This window comes from Leptidea sinapis, chromosome 37, assembly GCF_905404315.1.
Source record: "Leptidea sinapis chromosome 37, ilLepSina1.1, whole genome shotgun sequence".
NCBI lineage: Eukaryota > Metazoa > Arthropoda > Insecta > Lepidoptera > Pieridae > Leptidea > Leptidea sinapis.
Window position 1 is genome coordinate 4,826,231 of NC_066301.1, and position 25,296 is coordinate 4,851,526.

Consider the following 25,296-nt stretch of genomic DNA (forward strand, 5'->3'; position numbering starts at 1 on the left):
CCATATTTCCCATATTAAAACCAAACAAACTAGCTTCTAATATATCACATTTTCGTCCAATAGCGCTATCGTCTGTCCTTGCCAAAATATCTGAGCGTCTTGTTAAAAATAGGTTAGAATTTTTTAATGAAAATAATAACATTTTGACAGCCAATCAGCTGGGATTTAGAAGGGGCCGGAGCGCCATAGACAATATAAGTATTTATGTGTCGGATATTCGATTAGCTTTCTCAAATAATGAGTCGGTTCTTGCGGCCTTTCTTAATATCAGCTCAGTTTATGATAATGTACTGATTTCAGTACTGCATAAAAAATTACATGACCTTCACGTTCCCCAATTATTAATTACATTTATCATCAATATGCTTTCTGAGAGATGTATTAAATTAGACCTAAACAATGGTACTCAACTATCAATGCTTGTATGGAAAGGCCTGACCCAGGGGTCGGTCCTAAGTCCTTTGCTGTACAATGTATATACCTATGATTTAGAAACATCCTTAAATTCAGATATGTATGTTTTGCAATATGCTGATGATCTTCTTTTATATAACTCGGACAGTTCTGTAGTAAATGCTAGTAATCGCTTAACTACTACTCTTAGTAAGCTAAATGACTGGTTGGATGTCAATGGTTTAGAATTGTCAGTTAGTAAAAGCACTGTGGTTCTATTTTCTAGACGGAGAATCATTCCCGATTTCAATGTACTTTATAGGAATTATCCTATACCAGTCTGAATCAAAATTCCTAGGAGTTATTTTAGATTCCAAACTTAATGGAGTACCTCACTGTGATTATATTGTTACTAAATGTGAAAGAAACTTAAATATGATCAGGTGTCTAACCGTGTCTGGTGGGGTGCCCATTCTTTTACCTTGCGTCTTATTTACAACGCCCTTATTCGTAGCTTACTAGATTATGCCACTTTCATTTTAGAGCCATGTAGTGCAGTTGCTCTTAACAAATTAGATTGTGTGCAGGCTAAAGCTTTAAGGATCATCCTTGGAGCTATGAAATCTAGCCCTATCAACGCTATGCAAATAGAGTGTGTTGAGCCACCTTTGTACTTAAGACGTCAATTTTTATCTGATAGGTATTTATTTAAAGCAATGCAGTTTTCTCATCATCCTTTACGTGATAAACTTCAGCTCCCTTTAGAATTTATAGATACTTGTTCATACTGGTCCCATAAATCTCCCCCGTGCCTTGTCAAAAGCTATCAAACATTTTGCTCCATACAAGCGCCGATGTTTAGCACATATTCTTACCCTACTTTTGATACTAAATATAAGGCACTAATAATCTCTCCGGATGCTAGGATCAATCCAGATATTCCAAGAAATCAATCAAACATATTCATTATATACATAGTGATGCTTCTAAGCACTCACCAGATGGCATAGTTGGGGTTGGAGTTTTCCATTTTCAGTATAATATTGTCCAGAAAACAAAACTTCCACCTGAATCATCTGTATTTACTGGAGAATGTCTTGGTCTGTTTAAATCTATTGAATATATACTTCTGCTAAACTTAAGAAATCCATTATATTTACAGACTGTATGAGTGCCTTACAAGCTCTATCTAGGTTTCCATTCTCTTTCAAGTCTGCCCCAATTAACCATGTTATTTTAAAAATTTGAAACCTGCTAGTGACATGTAATGAAAAAGGCTATAAAGTGGTGTTTTCCTGGGTACCAGCTCACTCTGGCATTTTTGGAAACGAACGATCTGACCAGTTTGCCAACGAAGCTGTTTCATGCGGAGATATGACAGATTATTATAACAATGCCCATGATATGTGTACATTGCCAAAACATTCCCTTCAGGAATCTTGGAGAGTGGCATGGTTGATTTCTAGCAAGTTAAAGGGTAGAACATTTGCTAGAATTCAAAACTGTATTCCGTCAAAGCCATGGTTCTCAGGTTTGGTGTTGAGCAGGAGAGTGACGTGTATCTTGACGCGTATGCGTTTGGGCCACGTTTGCTCTCCTGTTCAACTGGCGAAATTTGGAATTGTGAATAGTGATCTGTGTGAATATGGTGAGTTGGGTGACCTGAACCATATATTTTTATCATGCCCAAAATATAACCGGGAATCGTTATACCCGGGTCTTATTCAGTGTCATATCCCACTTCCTACTTCTGTTGACATCCTCTTAACCTCTGATAAATCTTGTGTATATAAACTTATTTCCTCATTTATCCTATTAAATGATATTAAACTCTAAATAAGTAGTATAAGTATTCCATTATATATTATTTTCTATCCTTTCCCGATCTTATCAAAAATTTCGTTAGTTTTTTTCTATTTTTTTCTAAGTAAATAAGTTTCCTCCGTTTTAAAAAGAAATAAAGAAAAACTTGACAATGGCTCAATCGCTTAACGCGCAGAGCCAATAAACCACGAAGAAGAAGAAGAACTGTCGAGTGTCTCTTGACATTTTCATTTAATTTTTTTTTTATATTAAATGGCTCCGTCGACTGAATGTCGACGCTTCGGCCAACGTCAAGGTGGAGAGATTTTTATTTTAATATAGCTGAATGAGGTATATAAGGAGCTGATTTAAAGGAAATGATCGGTTGATATAGCTGTGGTTTTTTTTTGTGAACTGAAGAATAGGCAACGAGAGTTAGTATGGTTAGTAATAAATACCCATAACATTAACTACCTTGTTAATATCTAATTTAAATTTAAGGGAGAAATTTGTGAATGTAAGTGGGAATATGTGCCTAATAGAAGCGTAGAAAGTATGGAGGATAGAAATTACAATTTAATGTTATTGTGGAAAATAAATTTGTAAAGATTTAAGAATCTTTATGAAAGAGGAATGGCATAAAGTAAGAAGAAAAGGGATATTGATGGGGCGAGGGATATCCTTCTACCGGAGGTCATATAAAGGAATTGACAATTGAGGGCAATAGAAAAAAATATGATCAAGTGTACCTTCCTCAAGGCCACATTCACATATAGAATGGTACCTTACCCGGATCTTAGCCAAAAATACTGGGAACAGACAAATCCCAAGTGAAGTCGTATGATGACGATGAGAAGTGAAAAGTTTATTTTTGAGGAAAGACCCAGGGCTTAGAGGGGAAGGGTTGAATTGAACCATAGAATTTACATTTAGTTTGCTTTGTGGTTTGCTATAAAGCATTCCATGAATCAACCAAAAAGGGTTAAAACATAGCGCGTAGATCTCGAGGAAAACAGTTATTAAATTTTAATGTTCCAGACTGAATCGCGTCTTTAGCGCACGAGTCTGCAATTTCATTGCCTGTTATCCCTAGATGGCTACCTAGCCATGGATACCTATCCAAGCTAATGCAACTTCTATTCGCATTATGTAACATCTGTACAGGGATGCCTTTGTTCTTAAATTAATTGTGAAGTTGTTTGAAGATTTGAAAGGATTTTTTGTTAGGTCCATGAATGTTTCATTTAATTATTTGACAGTAATTTACACTACACTTCCCAGTTTCTGACTTCACAGTTCATAGTGTGGTATTTACGTCCTCTTTGGTTAAAAATCCACTTTATTTTCATTCATTATCCATTTGTCAATGTCAAGTGTTCTGCGCACTATGCGTAAGCATCTTATTAGTCTGTGGTGCACACTGCGCAGTATATTTCTAATTTCTCTAACCAGCTGAAGCTGATCTAGCTATTATTAGCTAATCTGTGGAATGTGGATTGAATTCTAAAATTTAAAAAGCTAAGGTTTCTTGGAAATAGCTAGTTGAGTTATAATCTTAAAAATACATTGGTCTTTGATTCAAAAATAGTAAGTTTATTTATATTTGTACGTACCTAGAATAAATGCTTTACTATAAATTATTGTTAGCGACTAAAGAAAGTTAACTTTATAGTTTACTGTTACTTTCTAAGCTCAGTGTGAACTGTGAATAAATACAGTTTAGAAAGATTCTATGTAATGTTCATAGAATATGCTTAATACTAGTATAATAAAATATGACTCACTCTGGTACTATTATTTATAAAACAGTATTAACTGCAAGGTGTATAGGTACATGTCGCTGCAGCGTAACCAAATTATAAATATGACTCATTCTATTTATGAACATCCAGTTTTAGACTCTCTCTTTTGTGCTTTCTGATTTGGCTTCGGGCAAATATTAATAAAAAAAATTAAGGGCTTCAGGTATTTATTTACACACTTATCGGCTAACATATCGGCATCAATACATGTCATACTACTTAGTTTTCGTTGAAACCTTACTTATCTTATCACAAGTTCTAGTTTTGATTACTTACTTATAATTTTGCCTTGTTTTGTCCTCAACAGGGAAAGTTATATAGGTAGGCATGTACCTAATTATAATGATTGTAGAATGAGCCGAAAAACTAATTTCTTGGGTTTCAACCACTCGTCATATTCGAGCGCTAGAACACCGTATCCCTGGATACACCTTCTCCATCTTACCGCACCATTTTCTAGTCGCCGAGTCAACTTACTATTTTATGAATTAATTATTATTACAAATATGCCAATAATTACTAATTTTGATTTTGTAGTTCACGTAATTCAAAGATTAATAAAATCAACCATAATCCACAGCTATTCGGAACAGCTTATTATACAGTCATAAACAAATTAGGTTTATTAATTTGGTTTTTACTTAATATTTGTTTATTTAGAATAACAATGATGAGAAAATAATTGATCTATTAACAATATCAACCAATATAAGATAAAAATAAAATTAACAGGCAACAAACCTCTTTAGATGCAAAATTTTATTGTCATTTTCTATAACTTAACTTGCCTAAACTAAATAGTTTAGGAAAGGTCGTAACGTGGGCTATAAGTTATATCTATATTATGTAATAAATACTTAGTATTGCCCCCTCTAACTCTTCGAACTGTTTCCAATTCAAATTCAAATATTTCTATTCAAAATAGGATATGCTGTCACTTAATGAAAGTCAAAAACTAGGTACCTACCCATTCGGAAAAGTATGCCTGAGACCTGAGAAGAAACGGTGTAAGAAACTCAGCGGGCGTCTTTTTTTTTCATAAAATAAGGTTACAGTGTAATAATATCTTACATTAAAAGTTTCTTATTTAATATTAGGTCGTTCAATTCCCATTCCGTGGTATCATTAAAAAGTCATTTATGTTACCTTTACCACACAAACGTTTTTAACAATTCTTTTGAATTTCGTAATACCTACATTGTTTTGAACATTTTCTGGGATCTTGTTGTAAAAGCATAGGTATACATCGCAGCACAAAAGACTAACTCGACTTAGCCGAGTAGAACGCGTTATATGTTTGTTTTTTGTCTCGGTATTGAATATTTACTATTAAAAACACTACACCGGTCATTCACAATGTATAAACAAACTTTGTAACATCTTATAAAATATTTTTAATAGCTGTCATACACCAGAAGCTTCTGCATAAATCGAAATATTCGTATATTTTATTCTTTGAAAATTTATTTGCTTATATGAAAATAGTTTGTTTTTGTTTTCTTCTTCGTATAACGAAAGCCCTGCCACACTTGTGTGCGTGTGAAATAATCGAGGAAAAGTACGATTCCACTACTCAGGAGTATTGAGGCTCTCGAATTAGCGTCATGCCTACAAATTGCGCCACCATTAGGATTGCCTTACTTTCTCCCTTGGTTAAAGATGTACTTATGTATTTTTATTGGTGACAGAGTACTCATTACGCTACAGGTCCGGTGCCCCTAAAAACAGAGTACCTGCTTCCATTGACAGCACATCAATAAATTTAGCAAGCATATCAGTCTCACTGAACTATTAAAAGAAAAAAAATTGTTACAAGTTAGTTGGAGTGAGAGCGCTAGCTCCTGTAGAACGCTCGATCCACGAGAAACAATCGCACCTGTCTGCTTTTTATAAATAATTAAATATTTAAAATAAATTTTACTGTTTTAGTTATCATGGTGGAGATGCCAGAAAATAAACTAGGCGAAAAACACAAGTACATAAACTATGCGGTCAGAGAGTCTCTTAAAAATAATCTCCCGATCCAGGAGATTGAAAATGATGATGACATGAAAAACATAATAAAAATTGATGTAGCAAGCAGTAGAAGAGACATAGATTTTATTTTAAAAGTACTTACAGGCAAAGATATGTTGTATATATCCCGGGCGATCAAGCAGAGCAAGTGGCTTGTTGATGACGAATTCAGCCATATTATAAACCCAGAATATATTCACAAGATCCTTATACCGGATATGACTAGTAAAGCCGCAAACAAGCTATTTAAATACATTAAGCTTAACTTAAAAAATAGCAAGCGAGTGGAAGATTTCTATAACTACGAAGAATTGAAGAAAGCCGCCGACTGGCTGCCATATTGTTCCGCTGAATTCATCGAAGCTAACTTTACTAAACATGTAGAACTTGTCGATATGAGTCTACTGAGACGTCTGTGTGAGAAATCTTTTAAAGTTCTTGAAATTTTTACGGAATGTGAGAATGTGTACAATAAAAAAGAGGGTCTACAGGAAACGATTTTTCTTTTAAAAAAGGATCTTGATCGCTACCTGAATATAGTTGAAAAGCTACCTCAATATTCTTGTCCAAAATTCAACAAAAGTTTCACAGAATTTATCATGAAAGAAGCTCCAGAGAGAGTCATGAAAAAATATAAATTTTATAGCGATAACGTTGAAACTGCAGTTTTTGTTAAGCACCTGGAAAGGAAAAACATAAAGAAGTTTATATTAGAATTATATCAAGATGATGAAACTAATAGATCCTTTTATATGAATGTGTCTAGAATGAATATATTTATTAAGGCAATGCCAGATGGAGATCGCTTTGAGTTTGTTAAACAGGTCTACATAGATAGAGTGTACAAAGCCGACGAGAGTTTACCGAAACCACTAAGAGACGCAATGAGTAATTTATTTCAAAATACAAGTACGAGAATACATAAACAATACTGGTATAGATTTACACCATTCAATTACGCATTCAGTGAGATTCAAAAAAATATCTACAAAGACACATCTTGTGAGGAGCTTAGCACAGCCATAGCATCTTTAGTGATTGCTGCTAGTAGAGAAAGAGATAACTTATTACTTTTATTAAATTACATTCGTAAAAATTACAGTAACTGTGCAAAAAATCTCAAACAAAACATAGTACAGAGTATTATATCTGAAAGTGATTTTCACAAATTTGATAGGATCCTGTGGAATATTTTTGAGTCTTATTTGTTAGAAAACATTAACGAAGATACAGATGAAAACAATTCGTTTATTGAACCAATAATAGTATATTATGCACTGCACGGGCTTCAACTTCCTGGCGTAGTTGAAGAAAAATTCAAGTTCACTACACTCAAATCTTATCAGAAAAATCTCAGGTTCGACGAAAAGGACAAAGTTTTCTTCTATCTACATAATATAATAATTAAAAAAATAAATAGCTATGTTGTGTCCAATGAAGAGGAACTAAAATATAAGGTTCAATTATTAGAAAATATTCTTGATGTAATAACTGATTGGTCAAAAGAACTGAACGATTTCCCGATCATTTTGACCCATGTAAAAGATATGTTAAAATCGAAGGAAGACAACTCCTGGAAAGTTGAATTCAATAGTATTTATAACAAGAAAAAATCTTGGCGTAGATTATTCTTCAACGAATCTTTAAAAATGAATCCAACCCAACCTGTTTTTATAAACGCCTTGAAGCACGACCCGGTGTTGCTGCTTTCCGAATGTAAAATTAAGGACACCTCATATTTTGATAAGATAATATCCCCTGCATTAGTGTATCCTCAACAACTTTTTTTAAAGAAAGTTAAAGTATATTGGTTTCAAACAATTGCCAAAATATTTTCTGATAAATATAAAAGTGACCTGATTAACATAAATAACAATCAAAATCATGTTACACGCGCATTGTGTCTCTTATTACCTCGAGACGAATTAAAAGAACTTTTACACAAATATGCACCTCAAGAAGATGCCGTCATTAATGATCTCGATAGCCTAACTTTAAATATACAAAAAAATTTTGCTAAATCAATGCACATATCACGTCCGCAACCAACCCCTGAAACGGTTATGTGTTACCTTAATGAAGGTTACTTGCCATACACCCTCCCGTCGCTATATGCCATTTTTTTGAACTTGAATACAATAGAATCACAGATAAATATTCCCAAACTATTCAATACAAGAGTGTCTTTACAAAAGCACGGCATTAGACTAGCATTCTTAAAACTTAATCCAGACCAGATAACAGATCTTCTAAGTGAAGTTTTAAAGACAACTAAAAATGTAAGCATCAGGCACGTTGCGTTTAGTTTAACTCATAAGTTTTTATGCTCACAAAAGGATGCTACGAAAATACAAAAAACATGGCAGGTTTTAGAATCATTTCTAGATACTATTACTTTTAAGGAAAATAGCGCAGTATACGACACACTGTTTAAAATTCAAGACATTCCCGATATTATTAAGCCTAAATATTATATTAAAACCTACAAATTCCTAAAACAATTAATAGAACAGGATGACCAAGAGAAGTACAGATCATCTTTCACAAATTATTTCATTGGTTACGCTCGCGAACTTATTGAAACATTATGTCCTAAGTTTATAACTGAAGTGTTACAGGAGAATGAAGACAGTTTCATTCAAAATAAATATTACTATATGCCTCTGGTCGAGTTAATATCTGCTCACATGTTATGCGCAAAAAATGAGGACGAACAAATTCAGAAGTACAATCAATTTTTGTCGCCATTGATTAAAAAGTGTTTTAAGCACTGGGATGATGTCGATGACAGCAAAAATTACTATGTTAGAGCTAACTTCAAGTCTCTTCTCGTTCAGTTATGCAATGATTTAAAAATAATTGTATTTAAAAAACACATGATATCGCCAGTTAGATTATTCAAACTAATACAAACAGACATGGACACGCTGAGTGCAAAAGAAAATTATTTAATTAAAACAAAATGGCAGCTAACTGTTCTATTCGTAGAACTGATCGGAGAGGAAGCGGAGTGGGACACACTCGTAGAGTCCATATCAGAAAAATACTCAAAGGGTTCTATTGATATTTTAAAGAAGCATTGTAAACAATATTTTGAACAGATATATATTACATATTCTAAAGCACTTCATTCAGTTACGAATTGTATCATGACACATAAATTAATGGTTAAATTTTGCAAGCAGATGTTGGATGATAAGAGCAACATAGTTTATATGACTGTGATGAGATTACTTCAGCGTCACTTTTCTCACTACGTACCAGACGATTCTAAGAGTGATATTAAGGACATATGTCAGACAATTCTCAGTTACGATTCAACTGAAATACAAATTCATTATTACCAATTTTATAAAAAATGTCTACAGAGCTATATGTGATAAAAAATCAGCGACGTTTATTCTGAATAAATAATTTTTGATTAATACCTAATCTTTTATATTCCATCCAACCTTTTGTTCTACTATTTATGTCGTTCGGCGCTTCGTCTTGCCATTTTCGTCCTCAACTGCTTTATCTGCTTCTGGCCTCCCTTTTTCAAGATGTTTTCTTGATAAAATCTCGGGGGATTGTTTTCTCTTGCAGAAACCAGTTTGAGCCAGCTTTAACAGCCGTGATATTATTAAACAAAGATTCCTCCTAACCTTTGCTGCTTTTATTCATTAATTCTTGTATATTATATTGTGCCGTCGGCCAAGGCTTGGAACCAGAATAATTTTATGCTTTTATAACGGTTAAAATAGGTTTTAAATCTATTATTTAGTACGGACCGAAAATAAAAGTTTACGTTGCTTTAAAACCCATAAATATTGGTTACACGTGCAGTGCTGTGTTTACAAATATTTGGGAAATAGGCTTATACACCTATTACTAAAATTGAAATGCGCTGGAATAAACGGTTTAAAAAAACCTTTTAAAGATATTATAACCAAAACCTAGAAAATTTTGATTTAAACTACAACGAAACAAAGTCGATGCACTTAAATTTTAGGGATAGATTTTTTTCTATTTCCACGCCTGTTGTGATTTTATCATTAAACCTTTGTTATGATTAGATCCACTCTAGATCAGTACCAGTTTCTGCAGACATATTTCGAAGGCATTTCACTTTCTTCCGGGCGTTTTTTTTGGATAATTATTGCCGGATTGTCCCATTTCCTTGATATTTAACCGTTTGGTATTTAGCGGTCTCTAAACTGGTTGATAAAACGATAACAGCTAGCAAAATTATAACACTACTTGAGGAAGGGTGTTGTCAATGTTGTATCCCAAAGACTAAATGTGAGTCCTTCCTGTCCAGAGGAGTTAGCAACGATATCAAGAGACTGCTACCGTTAGTAGAAGCTGCTAGCAAAATTATAACACTACTTGAGGAAGGGTGTTGTCAATGTTGTATCCCAAAGACTAAATGTGAGTCCTTCCTGTCCAGAGGAGTTAGCAACGATATCAAGAGACTGCTACCGTTAGTAGAAGGCCTAGGTATGGAAGAAAACCATGCACAGTAGATTGAGATGACCACTTCCTCGTGAACCAGGCATTGAGAAATCGCAAATCTTCTTATGTCGACCTCAAAAAGACCAGATTAAGGACTGTCAACAGCCTTTTGCTGCTTATTAGCAGATAGCTTCACTCGAAATTGTGCGACGTGGACTTGAGAGGACTGGGGTAGAGTATTATTCTCGGATGAAGCCAGAATATCACTATATGGTGAGGATCGACGTCGGCGAATACTGCAAAGGCAAGGGGAACCTTTCGCTAGTTTGCTTTAAGAAATAACCCCTTATTGTTGAGCCTCACTGCTCAGTTATGTTTTGGGCAGCGATTAATGTATTGGACTATACGGATTTAGTCTTAATAGAAAACAGCACTTTGAATGCACACTCAACCCACAACGGTTCTTGGAGAAAATTTGATTTTTATGGACGATACCGCTCGTGTTCCGTTCTGGCGTTGTGGAAACGTATATTCAAGAGTAGGGATTCGTCGTTGTGATTGGCTAGCACAAAGTCCCGACCTTCTGAAACGGAGAATAAGATCGGTGGAGCCCGCTCCGCAAAACATCAGGGATCCAAGGAATGTAATTGTTGCGCAATACGAGCTTATACCACAAGAAACAATTAAGAATAGCATCGAAAGCATATTCCCGGACGAATACAAGCTATCATTTTAGCAAGACTATTTTAGGTCACACTCGATATTAAACTTTTACTTTTTATGTTTTTTTTTAAGTTTTTAGCCTGATTTTTTATTTATTGAACAGATACGCAACTCGCTGTTTAGACTCTGGGATAATTTTTTATTAATTCTATATATTGGTCAATTATGTAGGTACCTTATGACGAAATTGACAGAAACTTTCTACTTTTTTATTTAAAGTACCTATGTATTATTATTATACAAGCTACTTAGAATTATGAAATTATCTAAAGATACCAGTGAAACAGGCTATTTACCTAGGTGCCCGTTTTTTTAAGAGTGTAGTACTGCTATGCATACATACCTACTCATATCCAATATCAAGCAAGCAGCAATTTCAATCAGAACTACAATAATTGTTAGGTTCATAGAATATTTCTGTTCTAAAGAATGATTCTACAATAGGTTAAAATAATTTATTATTTCTTTAGTCAACCTTTTTGATATCATCAACAAATCTATAAGAATAATGTAATATCATCACCCCATCTCTCAAGAGTTATCATTCATTATATTGCACAATATACGATTAATTTAAGATTTAAAGGCTAGGTGGAAATTAAAAAATAAAAGACTCATTTACCAAATTACTTTTATTTGATTCTTATTGCCTAATGTTTTATAATTATGGATATAATGTTAGCCTAAAATTGTAAACGCGATAGTTTTATGATGCAAGTGCCAACAACTTGCGAGTTTAAATTTCACATACTCTTAAAAGTCTACTTATAAAATGTAAGAGTTATTTAATTTCTAAGTAGAGATTTCGTATTCGATTCATACTCATGTAAGAACTATGTATTAATTTTAGAATACCATCGTGCCACTTCCACATTTATTTTATCGGTCACTGGCAGGGGTGGAGATGTTTTTTAGCAGTTTTAGGTACATATAAAACTTTACGTACTAGTACTAAATTTACGAATTCAATCATGTTATCCACTTATATAACTGCGACAACAATTCAATCCCATCAATAATCTTGTCCACTTACTGACAATGTAGGTATGTACTTCTAGGTTCCTCAATTAGTACTGTTAAACATTCAGTATGTACTGAATATAAACTTACAGCCTACAAATAGCGTAGTACAATATTTAGCCATAAAGTGTGCAAATCGACAATACGATCAATATCTGATGGTCCACAAAATTTGTAGCTATTTAGACATTTAAACACAAACTGCTAAAACACAAGCTATGTGTAATCGCCTATAGCGTGATTGACGCCAAACAAGTTTACTTGTGTGTTGTTTACAACAAGTCAATATGAAACAACTGATTCTTCACTGATATTTAAAAATTCTTCCATAGCATATAGATGAGATACCATCTGTCAGTTACTAAGGTTCAAGCTCAATTGAAACCTATTGGAAAACTCCATCATAGCACTTATGATAATAAACACAATACACATATACATAATTCAGTAGAAATGTTCCTTATCCCAGAATAAAATAATATGATAGACAGTTGATCCAGTAGTAAACATTCTGAGTACAGATTAAAATCATTATGTATTTAATTGCTAACTTAATATTTAAATCTTAATTAAATGTCGTAAGTTTGAAGTTGCAAAGTGAGTAGTAGTAGTCACAGTATTTAGTAATGTAGCTCTGAATACATTCGTTTCTTTTATTGTTGGGTTAAAAAAGTACATTCAAATAGTATTGCTAAACTGAAATAAAGTAATAGTATATGTATTACAAGCATACAACTAAAGGCATTCATCACTTTGTCAATTAAAATAATATTCGGTCTCTATTATGAAAGTTATGAAATGAAACAAATTTTGAAGTTTAACTAGTACTATGGCTAAGTTGATGATATAGTTAAATATTTTATAACCTTCACCAAAACATTTATGTAGTAATGATATGAAATAAGAATGCAAATCAGATTTGTACGCCCTTCTAAACAACCTGTCAAAATTTAATTTATATTCAGACAAAAATATACATGCTATTTTTATAAAAACTGACCCTCACCCTTTTATTAATAAAATATTTTGATATTGTCCCTAAATAATAGCATACCTAAGAATTATCAATTTTAAAGTAAATGGTAAATTAGTAATGCGTCTTGCAGTAAGACAATTTTTATGTGCAGTTCTAATTATACATATGTGAATACATATAAAGCAGTAAGATTTCCAGATACTAGTAAAAATATAATTTTGTGAAACTGTAGAATAGGATGTTTTTCCGATTTCTTTCTTGGAATATTAAAATTCCATCAGGCAACGTTTCCAATCTGAAAAATTATTTATAAATTATTACTAAAATTAGGAATGTTAATATATGTTGGCTATACTTAAAGTTTCTGGACTGTCCATTTCTTATCTATACATATAAATAAAATTTGAGTGTCTGTTTGTAATATTGAAATAACCGTTTTTAACTACATTTAAATGAATATTTATGTAATAGATAAACCAAAATAACATTTTTTACAATTTTTGTCTGCCTGTTTGTTCCAGCTAATCTCTGAAATGGCTGAACCGATTTTGTTTTTATTTGCAGGTAGCTGAAGTAATAAGGAGTAACTTAGGCTACGTTTATTTGAGACAGTTAAAGTAATATTGCAATGTCCAAGAAACTCTAAAAATAATTTATATGGCAAAACAGTGTTTGTCGGGTCATCTAGTAAAGTTATATAATAACTAGTTGCGGTATTTGAAAATCGAACACTCCGAGAGTAGATAAGTTTGTGTAATTGCTATTTATGTTTAGAAAATTGGCAGCCGTGCAATTAATTAACTCGAGAAAATATTCAGAACACGACTTTTTTTATGATTTACTCTGTGGCCTTAAGTGAACAAGAAAGTGGCCAAATCTTCAATTGGCATTTGGTAATGAAGCCCCATCTTGTAGAATTTGCTTATTCATGGTACGGTGAATTCAGACATTTACGTTATCATGTCTGTGACGATTTTCGTAAGGGTCCTGTTACCGAAAGTAATATTGGTTCCATTCGGGAAAGAGCCTTAAAAATTGATAACTTGTCAACAAAGGAGAATGGGACTTTTGGGCCTGATGTAAAGAAGTTGAATTATACTTTAAAAAAAAGGGTATATTTTTGTTGTAAAATACGAAAAACTAGCTCATTTACATCTACAAACCGAAAAAACATAAAAATACAGAAAATCGATTAAAATGTAATCAAATTAATATTTAAACGATAAAAGATCCGGTTGTTTTATTTAAATAATATTAGTAAGGGGCATATTTTATGTTCAAATGACCATATTATTATGAATAAAATATATTATTTTCTAAGAAAAAAACAGAACTGAGCAATTATTTTACTATCAATAAATCAATTGACATAAAAAATCCTTGAAATCCTTGTTCCTCAATACTAACTTAACTTTGACAGTGACAGTCTGACAGATTATTTCGTTTCTTCGTCATTGTCACTTTGTTTCTTGTTGTATTAGTTGAGTTACCGACTTGTTAAATACTAACCAATTGAATTCCAAGGAAAGTTGTCTCTAGCAGTCTGTTTTACAGTTCAAGTATGAGCTAATGAGTATATATTATTCTTATCTGAGCAAATCTATCTTTTATTTTAAGTATATAATATTGTCTTATATTATAATGCAAAAAAATGTTGTTAGAGTAGTAGATAGATATATGTAGATAGGTAGGTATTTTTTATTTTAAAAAACAAGGTATTATCTAAAACAAAACAACAAAATTTTTGCATGTACATACATCTGAATGTTAGCAAGCTTTTGCACTTGATGGAATCCGCATGCTTTAAGGGAAGACCAGAAATTTCTGTGTGTAGCACTACTATGCCATAAAATGATTAAAAAAATATAAAAAAGGAGTTATTGGCTGTATATGGTGAGGAACTCTGGGTTATATTTAATCCGAAAGAAAAAAATCCTTTAATTTCTAATGGTCCCTTTAATCCAAACTCCGAAAATTTACCCCCCAATGGGATAACACAGAGATTCTACAGATAAATCTAATTTTATGAAATAAAAGAAATCATATTATGAAAATATTATGTACCTATAAACATAACATTTAAGCAACTTTTTTAAAGAAATCCAATATTTTAGTTTGTTGGGAGATATTTAATGATTAAAGGTTTAACCTTTTTTCTGGCACAGGAATATCTACTTGGTCAGCCTATTCAAGGCATTTATTTACTGAGTAATGCATTCGGTTTACAGAGATGTTCGGATTAGAAGGGGTTTCAACTATAGAGGTTCTGCTGTATATGCAACAAATAATGCAATGTTGCCATTGTAGTTCCACATTGTATGAATATATAAAGATACATTATAAATATCTTAATATGTATAAGTAATCTTAAATTTTTCAGATTTACCTTTTATTCAGTACCATTATTGCACTCATCTGGAGAAGGGGTGTGCCATGTCAACCTCTCCTCATAGAACTGTATCACAACTTGCGGGCATCTCACATTAGCCTGCTTGGCTGGCACTAAGTCTGCTTCATCAGTACCCTCCCACTTCATTAGAAACATCAGCTCACCGCTACTGTCAGTAGCTCCTGTAATATTACAATTTGATTATCAATCAACTGTTGAGATCAGGGCCGGATTTATACTTAATGCCGCCTCTGGGCACCAGAAAAAAATCCGCCCCAATACTGGAATTTTACTTAACTTATAGTTTATATATTTTACTTTTCAAAACTAAAATAACTAATTTATTGCTATGTTAATATAATATATTTTAAATCTCAAAGGAAGTAAATTGATTAAATCGTTTTTATTATTAATTTTTACTAAAACATGCCAAAATTATAATTTACAAATAATGGATTAATTGAATTTCTTGAATTATCAATTAAACAAAAAATTATTAATTAACAGAATTAATTTATGAATTATATTGCACTATATTGAGCAATCTTGATAAGACTAAAAAAATTTTTTTTCACTTTCAAATTTTTGCCGCCCTGGGTACTTGCCCCAACTGCTCCTACTGTAAATCCACCGCTGGTTGAGTTACATTGTTATTATTTAAAAAAAACATCATTACAATCAGAAATAAAATTAATCTTCAAATTTCAAAAAAATACTGTTGCTGTTGTGTAGCTCCTCCTTCTCAAGATTAATCTTTAAGCCACATTCACAGTTATGGAAACAAATAAGTGCAGTTAGGAGGCATATATAGAATGATTTTTTTAATAGTTTGTATTCTCCTTGGCGTTTCTCGGCTGGTACTTAAAATGGGTTGGTTACCATGAAAATTTGTACTATGTTCAAGTATATTTATTTACTATATATGTTGTTAAAATAAACGAAAAAATATTTATGACATTAACAAAATTTTATATAAACAATACCGGAAATGATCTTCAATTAAGTTACTCCACCACTCTACAATATTCATCAATTTTAGTAATGACAAACATCTAAGATAAAGATATAGCCTTTATTTCTAGATATTAGTTATGTAGTTGTGTATTAGTTATGTAGTTAACATGTTTATTTTTTTATTTCCTCAATTTTTTAACAATATATCTAGCTTGTCCACTGACATTGGCCTCCTCTAGGACCTTCCAGTGCTCTCTCTCCCGCGCTTCTCTACACCAAACTGGTCCAGCAACCTTCTTTATGTCATCTTCCCACCTTAGTATCTGTCTGCCTCTCTCTCTTAGCATCTCTTGGGTACCAATGAGTAAGTTTCTGTGACCACTTGTTTGGGCCTCTGATCATATGACCCGTCCATTTCCACTTAAGTTTTTTCACATATCCATCAATTTTAGTAATGACAAAAATCTAAGGTTACAATTAAATAAAAAAAAATCTTATTCAATAGCAACTACAGTTGTTATAATTATTATAAGGAAGAAGTTGTCGGTTAAATTAGTAAATAGAAGCAGGAATGCCAACAAGCACAAATTGTAATTTGTGTGCATGTATGTATGTGTCATGTCAAAATCATTTCTGAAGATCCCACTGTGATCCACACATGGGTACAAGTTTTACTTTACCTTGCCCTTGCTCACTTACAAATTGTGATAAATTAACATCATATAAATCTTACCAATAATTTTTTCTGGTTCCAATCCACGGTCAAAACCAATTCCTTTTTTATCATCGCTTTTACTTTTTTTTGCACCCTTCAAATCAGGTGTAGCTGTAGATCTTCTCTTCTTTGGGTCCTTTTCAACTTTAGCACCTTTTCCCTCTATAATAATTAAATTATTCTAAAATATTGTTTATATTAGGTTTACCTAAACTGCAAAGTTTTAGTGCAATTCAAATTATAAATTTACTACCAGTGCTGAAATCAAAATACTGGACCACTGTTACCACTAGTATTTAAGGAGTAAATGGAAATAATAAAATTTACACATTGCATATCTTACTTTTGTTTAGGGTAGTAACTGTTTTAAATATTAAAATTATCAATAATTATATAAAATTTTCCTACCAAAAACATCTCATTTATCACTATAATCTCTTCCCAGGCACTTTTCAAAGTGTTGATAAGTTGCTGTTGTTTCTGGAAATCTTGCTTACTCTAACTTACCCTGAGTTTGAATCATATTCTAATCAAAAATCAATCAGATTTATGCTTGTTGGCCATGTCAACACTCGAATGGTCTTCCATTACTGGCTAATGTTTAGTGTTGACAGCCATTGTGTTACTTTTAGACAAACCCAGAACCCATTGCAAATAGAGTCACACAAGGTCTGACTTCCTAAATGTACCACTTCAAGCTTGTTTTGACATGTAAGCTAATAATGACTATAAATATCTACTGTGTTCATGCAGTCTTTGGAAAATTCACACATCCACAATACACCCTCCTAATATGCTGATTTTGAAGGGAAGATCCAAAACAGATTGCACTTTCTTTGAGTACTTGACAGAGGAATCAGAACAATTCATTGTTTTAAAGTTTGCTGGTCTTAGTGCAATTTATGGATTATATTTCAATAACAACTAGAGGTGATATTGTAACTTATCATCCATCACTGTGCGTTCTCAGCTAGTACTTATGGATTATGGAAAATGGATGTAAAGATCATCAAGTAAAGTAAACCTGTGATTATAACATTAATGTTTTGCTACTATTTAATTAGCTATAGTTTAAAAAGTTAAAATACAAAAAAATTCATGCGGCCCTTATTGTTTTGCTTACAACAATATGCTGTTGATTAAAAACAGCAAATGAGCCATCAAAAAGATAAAATTGGGTGTTTTTTTATACCTTGACTTTTTGTCCTTTCCTATGGCTGTTTTACACCTTTAATTTTTTTACACATGTTTACATGAAATTATTTTTTGGTATAAATAAACTAGAAATCAACTTATTTACTGCTTTTTAACTGTTACATATATTTATATAGAAATAATTAATTATTTAAATTGAAAATACCCTTTTTTTAAGGGTGTCTCACAAATGGCATTCAGAAAACATAAAAAAATCATTACGAGTTCTTAAGAAGCATTGTACTTTTTTTAACGCAAGTATATTCTGATCTCATTGCATTGATTTTTAGTTCTATTTCTATACTGCATTTGCGTGATGACATTTCAATATATAAGATATTAGACTCACATTGCCAAAATGTAACTCAGTAGAACATTCAGATTCTCAAGCTGAGACAGATTAATAACATATAGCAATATTCAGTTTGCTTTTTATGAGAACTTTCAAAAAAATATAATGTTTCTATACTAAGATTACAAGAAAACCCATAAATATCAATTAGCTGTCAATAATTCTTTTTCATCAAATATTGATTTGGTACACACACCATATCACAAAAATTGAATTAACTTTGGTACAAAAAAATAAAACAACATCGAATTACATTCTGCTAGAACTTATATATGTTACATACACATTAAAGACCAAAAATATTATAGGAAAACATTGACACAAAAAAAAAAAATAAGTATAAGTTTTAGGGCATAACTACCAATTTTGATTTCTACATAACTTCGCATAGCAACAGAAATTTTCCCAAACCTGCTTCTTTCTTCTTACGGGCGTCTTCAAATGTTTGAATAAGGTCTGGACAATCTAAGTTCTCTTCAGGTTCCCATGTGTTATCCTCATCGTTGTATCCTTTCCACTTCAAAAAATACTCAACCTAAAAACAAGAGCAACAAATTTATGAAGTAAATTTTTAACTAAAAAAAATGTATATACTTAGATCAAAAATTATAAACACGTTACCTTGCCATTTCTGATGCGTCTATCTAAAACTTTCTCTACAGAAAATTCCTCTTCACCCTCTGGCTCTCCTTCTTTTTTCTTCTCCGCCATCTTAATGTTATTAACAAGAGGATATGTTATTAAGACTTAATCAGTAAAATCTTTTAAAATATTACTCACAAAATTCTATGATTATTAATTAATTTAACCATACAATTAAGTATTCCACAACTTAGAAACTAAGAGCAAGAGCCAAGTTAACAACCTCAGCGTACCAATCGGCAATCACTAGAATCTAGATAGACCGCCATTTTGTAGGATAATTCAAGAATTATCTATACGAAGCAAAATAACTAAAACTGAAAGGAATATACCTTATAAATTATTTACAGAAAACAGGTCACTTCAATAAGTCTTAAAGTATGTCTCGTTCGTAAATTTAGATACCAAGTGTATTTATAATGAAGTCACAAGTTTATAATGAACACACCACACAACTTGCCGTTCACGGTTCGAGCGTATTCCCTATAATATATTAAGCCGGCTGTACACATGGGGCCAAGGTGTTGGGCCAACGTGTTAGGCCAACGTGTAGAGAGCTACTTGGCGGTATGTTGACTTAATTGGTCTAGTTGGCGCCAACATTGGCAGGTCATCCGAATAGTGTCGGTTTTTAGTGCACACATCAAAGGATCTTGGCGCGCTCCGCAAACAGCGTTAACACGTTGGTGTCTTGTTCAGTTCGTTGTTACTCGTCAGCGGAGACAGTATCGTTACACGTGAGTGAAATTTACGTTCCCATGTTCCGATAGCGATGGCGGCGCCGGTGTGGACAAGTAATGAGGTTTTACAATTCATAGAATTGTATCGTCATGAAGGAATAATTTGGAATCCACGGCATGAACTACATAAAAATAAAACCAAAGTAAGTTTTTAAACACATTTTTTATTAAAAATATTCCATTAACAGTTACCTACTATTTGTTTGACTGTATTGTGTACAATGTAATCTGTGGTGTTTCCAAAAATGTTTTATACTTTTTCTATAATGTAGGTATATGTAAAAGTTGTGTGGTTAACTTACAACTTGTCAATAGCGGCTGAATTATTTCTAAATGATTTTACTTATTGCGAACTGAAGGCTCTTCCAGATGATACAATTATAAAGCCTGTTTTTTTTTTTTAGGCAATTTCTTGTTTTTGTATATTGACCCGCTTCTGGAAGGGCCCCAGGGGCAGGTCATTTAAACAATTTCTATTATTCATAATGAACTATTTTATATTTCAGGTTAATGATACGTGGATTCGCATAGCGGATAAAATTAATATACCTGTTAATGAATTGAAAAAGAAAAAAGAGTCATTAATGACAACATTCAGAATGCATCACAAAAAGAAAACTCAATCAATAAAATCAGGAATGGGTGAAGATGAACGATATGATCCTATTTGGCCGTATTACGAGCCTCTCGAAGCTTTTTTAAAGCATGTCTATGTATGCTCCAGTGTGATTAGCACTGAGGAAAAGATTATACAGGTAAACAATATTTTAATTTCACAAAATCTTAGTGGTCTCTATTTCTATTCCTATTGTAAATGTGACACTGACCTTCTAACTTTTTGCAAAATTATTATCAGCCTGTATATCAATAATAACTAATAACACATATATGTACCTCGTTCTATTCCGATGAATAGTCACCAACCACCACCTTCTTTTGCGCCATTTCTTTTTAGTCACTCTACTTTGGTGCACATGTACGTAATAATTAAACGCACTGTATAAATAAATTGCCGCGGCTGCAAGAACTTCTACGTCCATCTTTGAAGCGCCAATACAGAATGATCAGTAAGTCAATGTGTGAACAGGAATCTTGGTTTCCATCATTTTTGCCCAGCACATTGGCCCAACACCTTGGCCCCATGTGTACAGCCGGCTTTAGGTATTATACTCTTTTGTTCGAGTTCGACTTCATGCGGCGGTAGCGCGCCGCGGTAGGGTAAATGTAGGTATATCCGTGATATCGATTATTTAATCAGTACTGGAGCTCTTTATATTTTGCTATCAGATCGCCAAAAATCATCATATACGCGCTTACAACTGAACATAAGAATTGTGATCCAGTCTTATTAAAAAACGTACACCGTAATTACTTTTTTTATTTTACTTTGCGGTGGGATGTTATATCGTGATATGGTACTTTAATTTCGTGATAATAGATAGTTAATAACGTGATAAATATTTCTGGTCAAAATGTATGAAATTTCAATAGAATAAACTTGAAATAAGTCAAATATAATACTTTATTATTATTATTTATTAAATATATGAACTATGTAAGTATTATTACATGTGTTATTATTATTATTTTAGGACAATTGGGCACACTCAGCACACATAACATACAGCTGGTCGACATCTGGGGCTACATCAAGGCATATATTGTGATATGGCCGGACACAGTATGCGCATTGTATCCATTTTTTGCCTTGAAGTCGTCAGAATACTTGCCAAGACACTTGTTTTTTTTTTTTTTTTTTGTGTTGAGAGGAGGAAATACTGTTGCGTATTTACGCCCCGGAACGGGGCGTAATATGTCGGACTCGAGTGTCCGCGTAAGCGGACGCCCCATACCGACTAAAACCTCCTCTGTGCTGTTAGCAGGCCTGGCTTTCACAGCGAAGTAGGACGTGGGCCGTGGAGGCCGCAAAGACTACGCAACAACAGTCGCGGGGCGTCTCCTAAGGAGACTCGAACCTCAGACCGGCTGTGTGCTTGTGGGAAGGAGAGAGAATGAAAATGAAGATGAGATGAAGATGAAAAGATGAGAAGAACACACTCGCCGGCGAGTGTGGTGATGTTTAGTGTAATGTATGTAAGTGTGTGTGTATATGTTTATGATTGTATGTATGTGTGTAAGTTGTGTAAATGTTAGTGTGCATCTATGTTTGTGTTTGTGTCTGTTTGTGGAGTGTGTTTGTGATTGTGTAAGTGGTGTATGTCAGTCCGTGTGTGAGTGAGTGTAGTGAAACGATTACAGGACGAGGACTAACGTCTCGTCGGGTATCAAAAGAATGTGTGGTGTATCTAGGGTGCGGGCCGCTGGCCATCGTCAGAGTGACGAGTGCCAGTGGTTTGCGGTGGTTGACCGCGCCTACGCCTGCGAAGGCGGTGTGTGCGTGTCTGTGTCGGTGTTTGTGTGGGTGTCGCGTTCGCGATGGTGATGTCGTCATCCGGGTCTACCGTTACGTGTATGGGACGTCTTATTGGGTTGAGACTATGGTGAAGGGGGGTGTACCCGCATGCCTTCCTAACCAAGATGTTGGGATGGTTAGGCGCCTTGTCAAAGAAGCGTCGCGAGATCTCTTTAAAGTGTTGAGCTATCGTCGGAAGCTCTAGGTCGCAGTGAAGGTCAACGTTTCGGATGAATCACGGGGCTCCGGTTGCCATGCGTGTGAATTTATTTTGAACTACTTGCAAACGACGTAAGTAGGTCGGTCGGGTGTGAAGACACTTGGTGCACGTCCAGTCATCTTCAGTGTTGTTTTTCGAATTCTTTCTCGTAGAATCTGATAATGATTTCCAGGACCTTGACAAAGACGCCGCAGATGTTGATAGCGAAGACGTTGAAGCTGAGGACAATAACGCCGATGTGGACGGTGAAGGTTCAGTGATTGCTTGATCGTTTAAGCATTTCGCGGAAGAATCAATTTTTTATCCTATTTGTCTTCTTTTTGGCTGAAGGAGTCGGAACTACCATTATATTATCAATTTCGGATAGCGGAGTGGGTTGGTTACCAGCCTCAACGTGCTCGATCGTTTCTCCTATTTCTGCTTGTGGTGATAAGTTCCTTTCCGTCAGTAAGGTTGGAGCCAAAGCGTCAAGATGGACAGCGTCTTTATTAAATGGGCAGATGCCACATTTTTGGAAAGCATTGGTAATGTTGGTGGTCGTAAAACCTTAAAGTAAGCAGGATTGAGAATGGTGTTAAAATGAGATCTGTCGGGTTTTTGGGTTGGATGACGTATCATGTACTCCTTCACGCTATCATTCCAATGACTCTTGAGAGATTTATAAACACCAACATCTAGTGGTTGTAAAATGTGTGTGTTGTGAGCTGGGAAAGTAAAAAGATAAATTTGGTTTTCCTTCGCTAATTGTATGATATCTGGAGTAATATGGGAGGCGTGAGAATCCATTAGCAGCATTACTGGGCGTTCATCTGGAATAGCTCTAATAAAAAATCTAAACCACTCCATAAACAGATCCGCGTTAATCCATCCTTTGGGTGATAGTCTTACCATAGCATTTGGCAAGGCATCCCGTTTTAGGTTCTCACTCCATCTCACACCTTTGAATATGATTAGTGGAGGAATCCACGTCCCATCTGCGCAGACACATCCCAATAACGTGGTATTTTCGCCCCTTTCAGCATATGTACGGTTGTAAACATATTTCTTTCCTACTTCTATAAGTAACAACCTTTCCTTTGTTGGTGACATAGTTGAGACCAGTTTCATCACAGTTCCAGATACGATTGCTACTATCTTTAATACCCAATTCATTTAGTTTATTCTCAAGTTTAGTGAAGAAGTCTTGTATTTTTGTGACATTTGCCATAGATGCCCTATACGCAGATAAATTCTCAGGTACTCTTAAGGATAGACCATATCTTTCTTTAAAAGATTGCCACCACCACTTACTGGCTATTTCTCTTTTTGACTGTTCATGATTGAGGTAGTTCAGTCTGTCAGAAGACTTAGGTAGTTTAAAGGCAATCTCTCTTATTTGGCGAACCGTCAGTCCAAACCCTAGTTCCTGCATTTTTAATATATAATTAAATAACTTAATCTCTACTGAGGAAGTCAAAGCAAATGGCCGGCCAATTTTGGCTACAGTTTTGTCTTCTCTGGATAGGTAGTCTTTTATTGTGCTCCATGGTACTCCAGTTGCCTTAGAAGCCGCATAAATGCTGACACCGTCCTCTGCGACCATATTTACGGCATTTTGGATGTCTGAAAGCGCATACTGCCTTCGTTTTTTAGGTTCTCGTGCCATCTGAAACAAAAAATAAAAATAATTATTTTATGAATAGGTAATATCGTGACATTATTTTTTTAAGGAATACCATGAAAAAAACGAAACTTATAAAACCTTAAAACATATACAATAACATGTCGTAATAAGTTAACTAATAGAATGCATACATATTTTAATAATAATTTTCAAATTTACCCCTTTCAAATTCTCACTGGTTTTACAAAAAATAACCTAAGAAATGCGTGGTAGAAAATAAGGGTTATGATCATTAATATCGCAAGTCCATCATTATGAACCATCATTATGTTTTAAAAACTATCTTATCCTTAGCTTACATAACTTAAAAGAGTACTCACCTTCTTATTTTATCAAAAAAAAAACAATATCTTCCCTCCAAACAACGTTACTTAACAAAAACAAACGAAGTTTGACAGATCACTGACGAAAAGTTTTGCTTTCGTCGTATCGGAAATCGAGCGCAACTTCTTGTTATATAGCTATCTTTATCACTCACTAGACAACCTCTATGCGGCGTCTCCCTAGCGTAGGGCTATAGGTAAAGCCGTGAAGGAGTTTTAAAATACTATCACGATATTACCTAGGTATACCACGATAAAACCTCCATTTACCCTATTGGCACAGACTGTATTGGTAATTGCCACAGACTCACATAAGAACAGATTCATATACTCTATCTACGGCAGAACACTATAGAGGTAGTTTTCCAATTACAGAGCATAATGCGACTCAGAATGGTGCTGATGCTTTAAGTTTTAAAATGCCACAGCAGAGTGCGTGTGAACTAAGTTCAGTGTTGAAAAATAAATATTCATAGAGTTAGCAATCTATTTAGGAAATAAGATGTTGCATTGTTTTGTTATTC

General features: G+C 33.7%; 2 protein-coding genes across 2 annotated transcripts; one reads left to right on the forward strand and one right to left on the reverse strand.

The window, feature by feature from the left end:
• Positions 1–3,600: 3,600 nt before the first annotated feature.
• LOC126975735 (uncharacterized) lies at positions 3,601–9,441 on the forward strand. The gene is made up of 2 exons (XM_050823742.1): positions 3,601–3,783; positions 5,928–9,441. The coding sequence occupies exon 2, from the start codon at positions 5,933–5,935 to the stop codon at positions 9,392–9,394; it is 3,462 nt and encodes a 1,153-aa protein (XP_050679699.1). The 5' UTR covers positions 3,601–3,783; positions 5,928–5,932; the 3' UTR covers positions 9,395–9,441.
• Positions 9,442–11,788: 2,347 nt separating this feature from the next.
• Positions 11,789–19,911, reverse strand: LOC126975784 (chromobox protein homolog 1-like). Its single transcript, XM_050823823.1, has 6 exons — positions 19,746–19,911; positions 19,393–19,482; positions 19,183–19,306; positions 17,244–17,387; positions 15,554–15,738; positions 11,789–13,462 (listed from the first exon to the last, which is right to left on the reverse strand). Exons 2-5 carry the CDS (start codon positions 19,480–19,482, stop codon positions 15,557–15,559), a joined length of 540 nt encoding a protein of 179 aa, XP_050679780.1. The 5' UTR covers positions 19,746–19,911; the 3' UTR covers positions 11,789–13,462; positions 15,554–15,556.
• Positions 19,912–25,296: the final 5,385 nt, after the last annotated feature.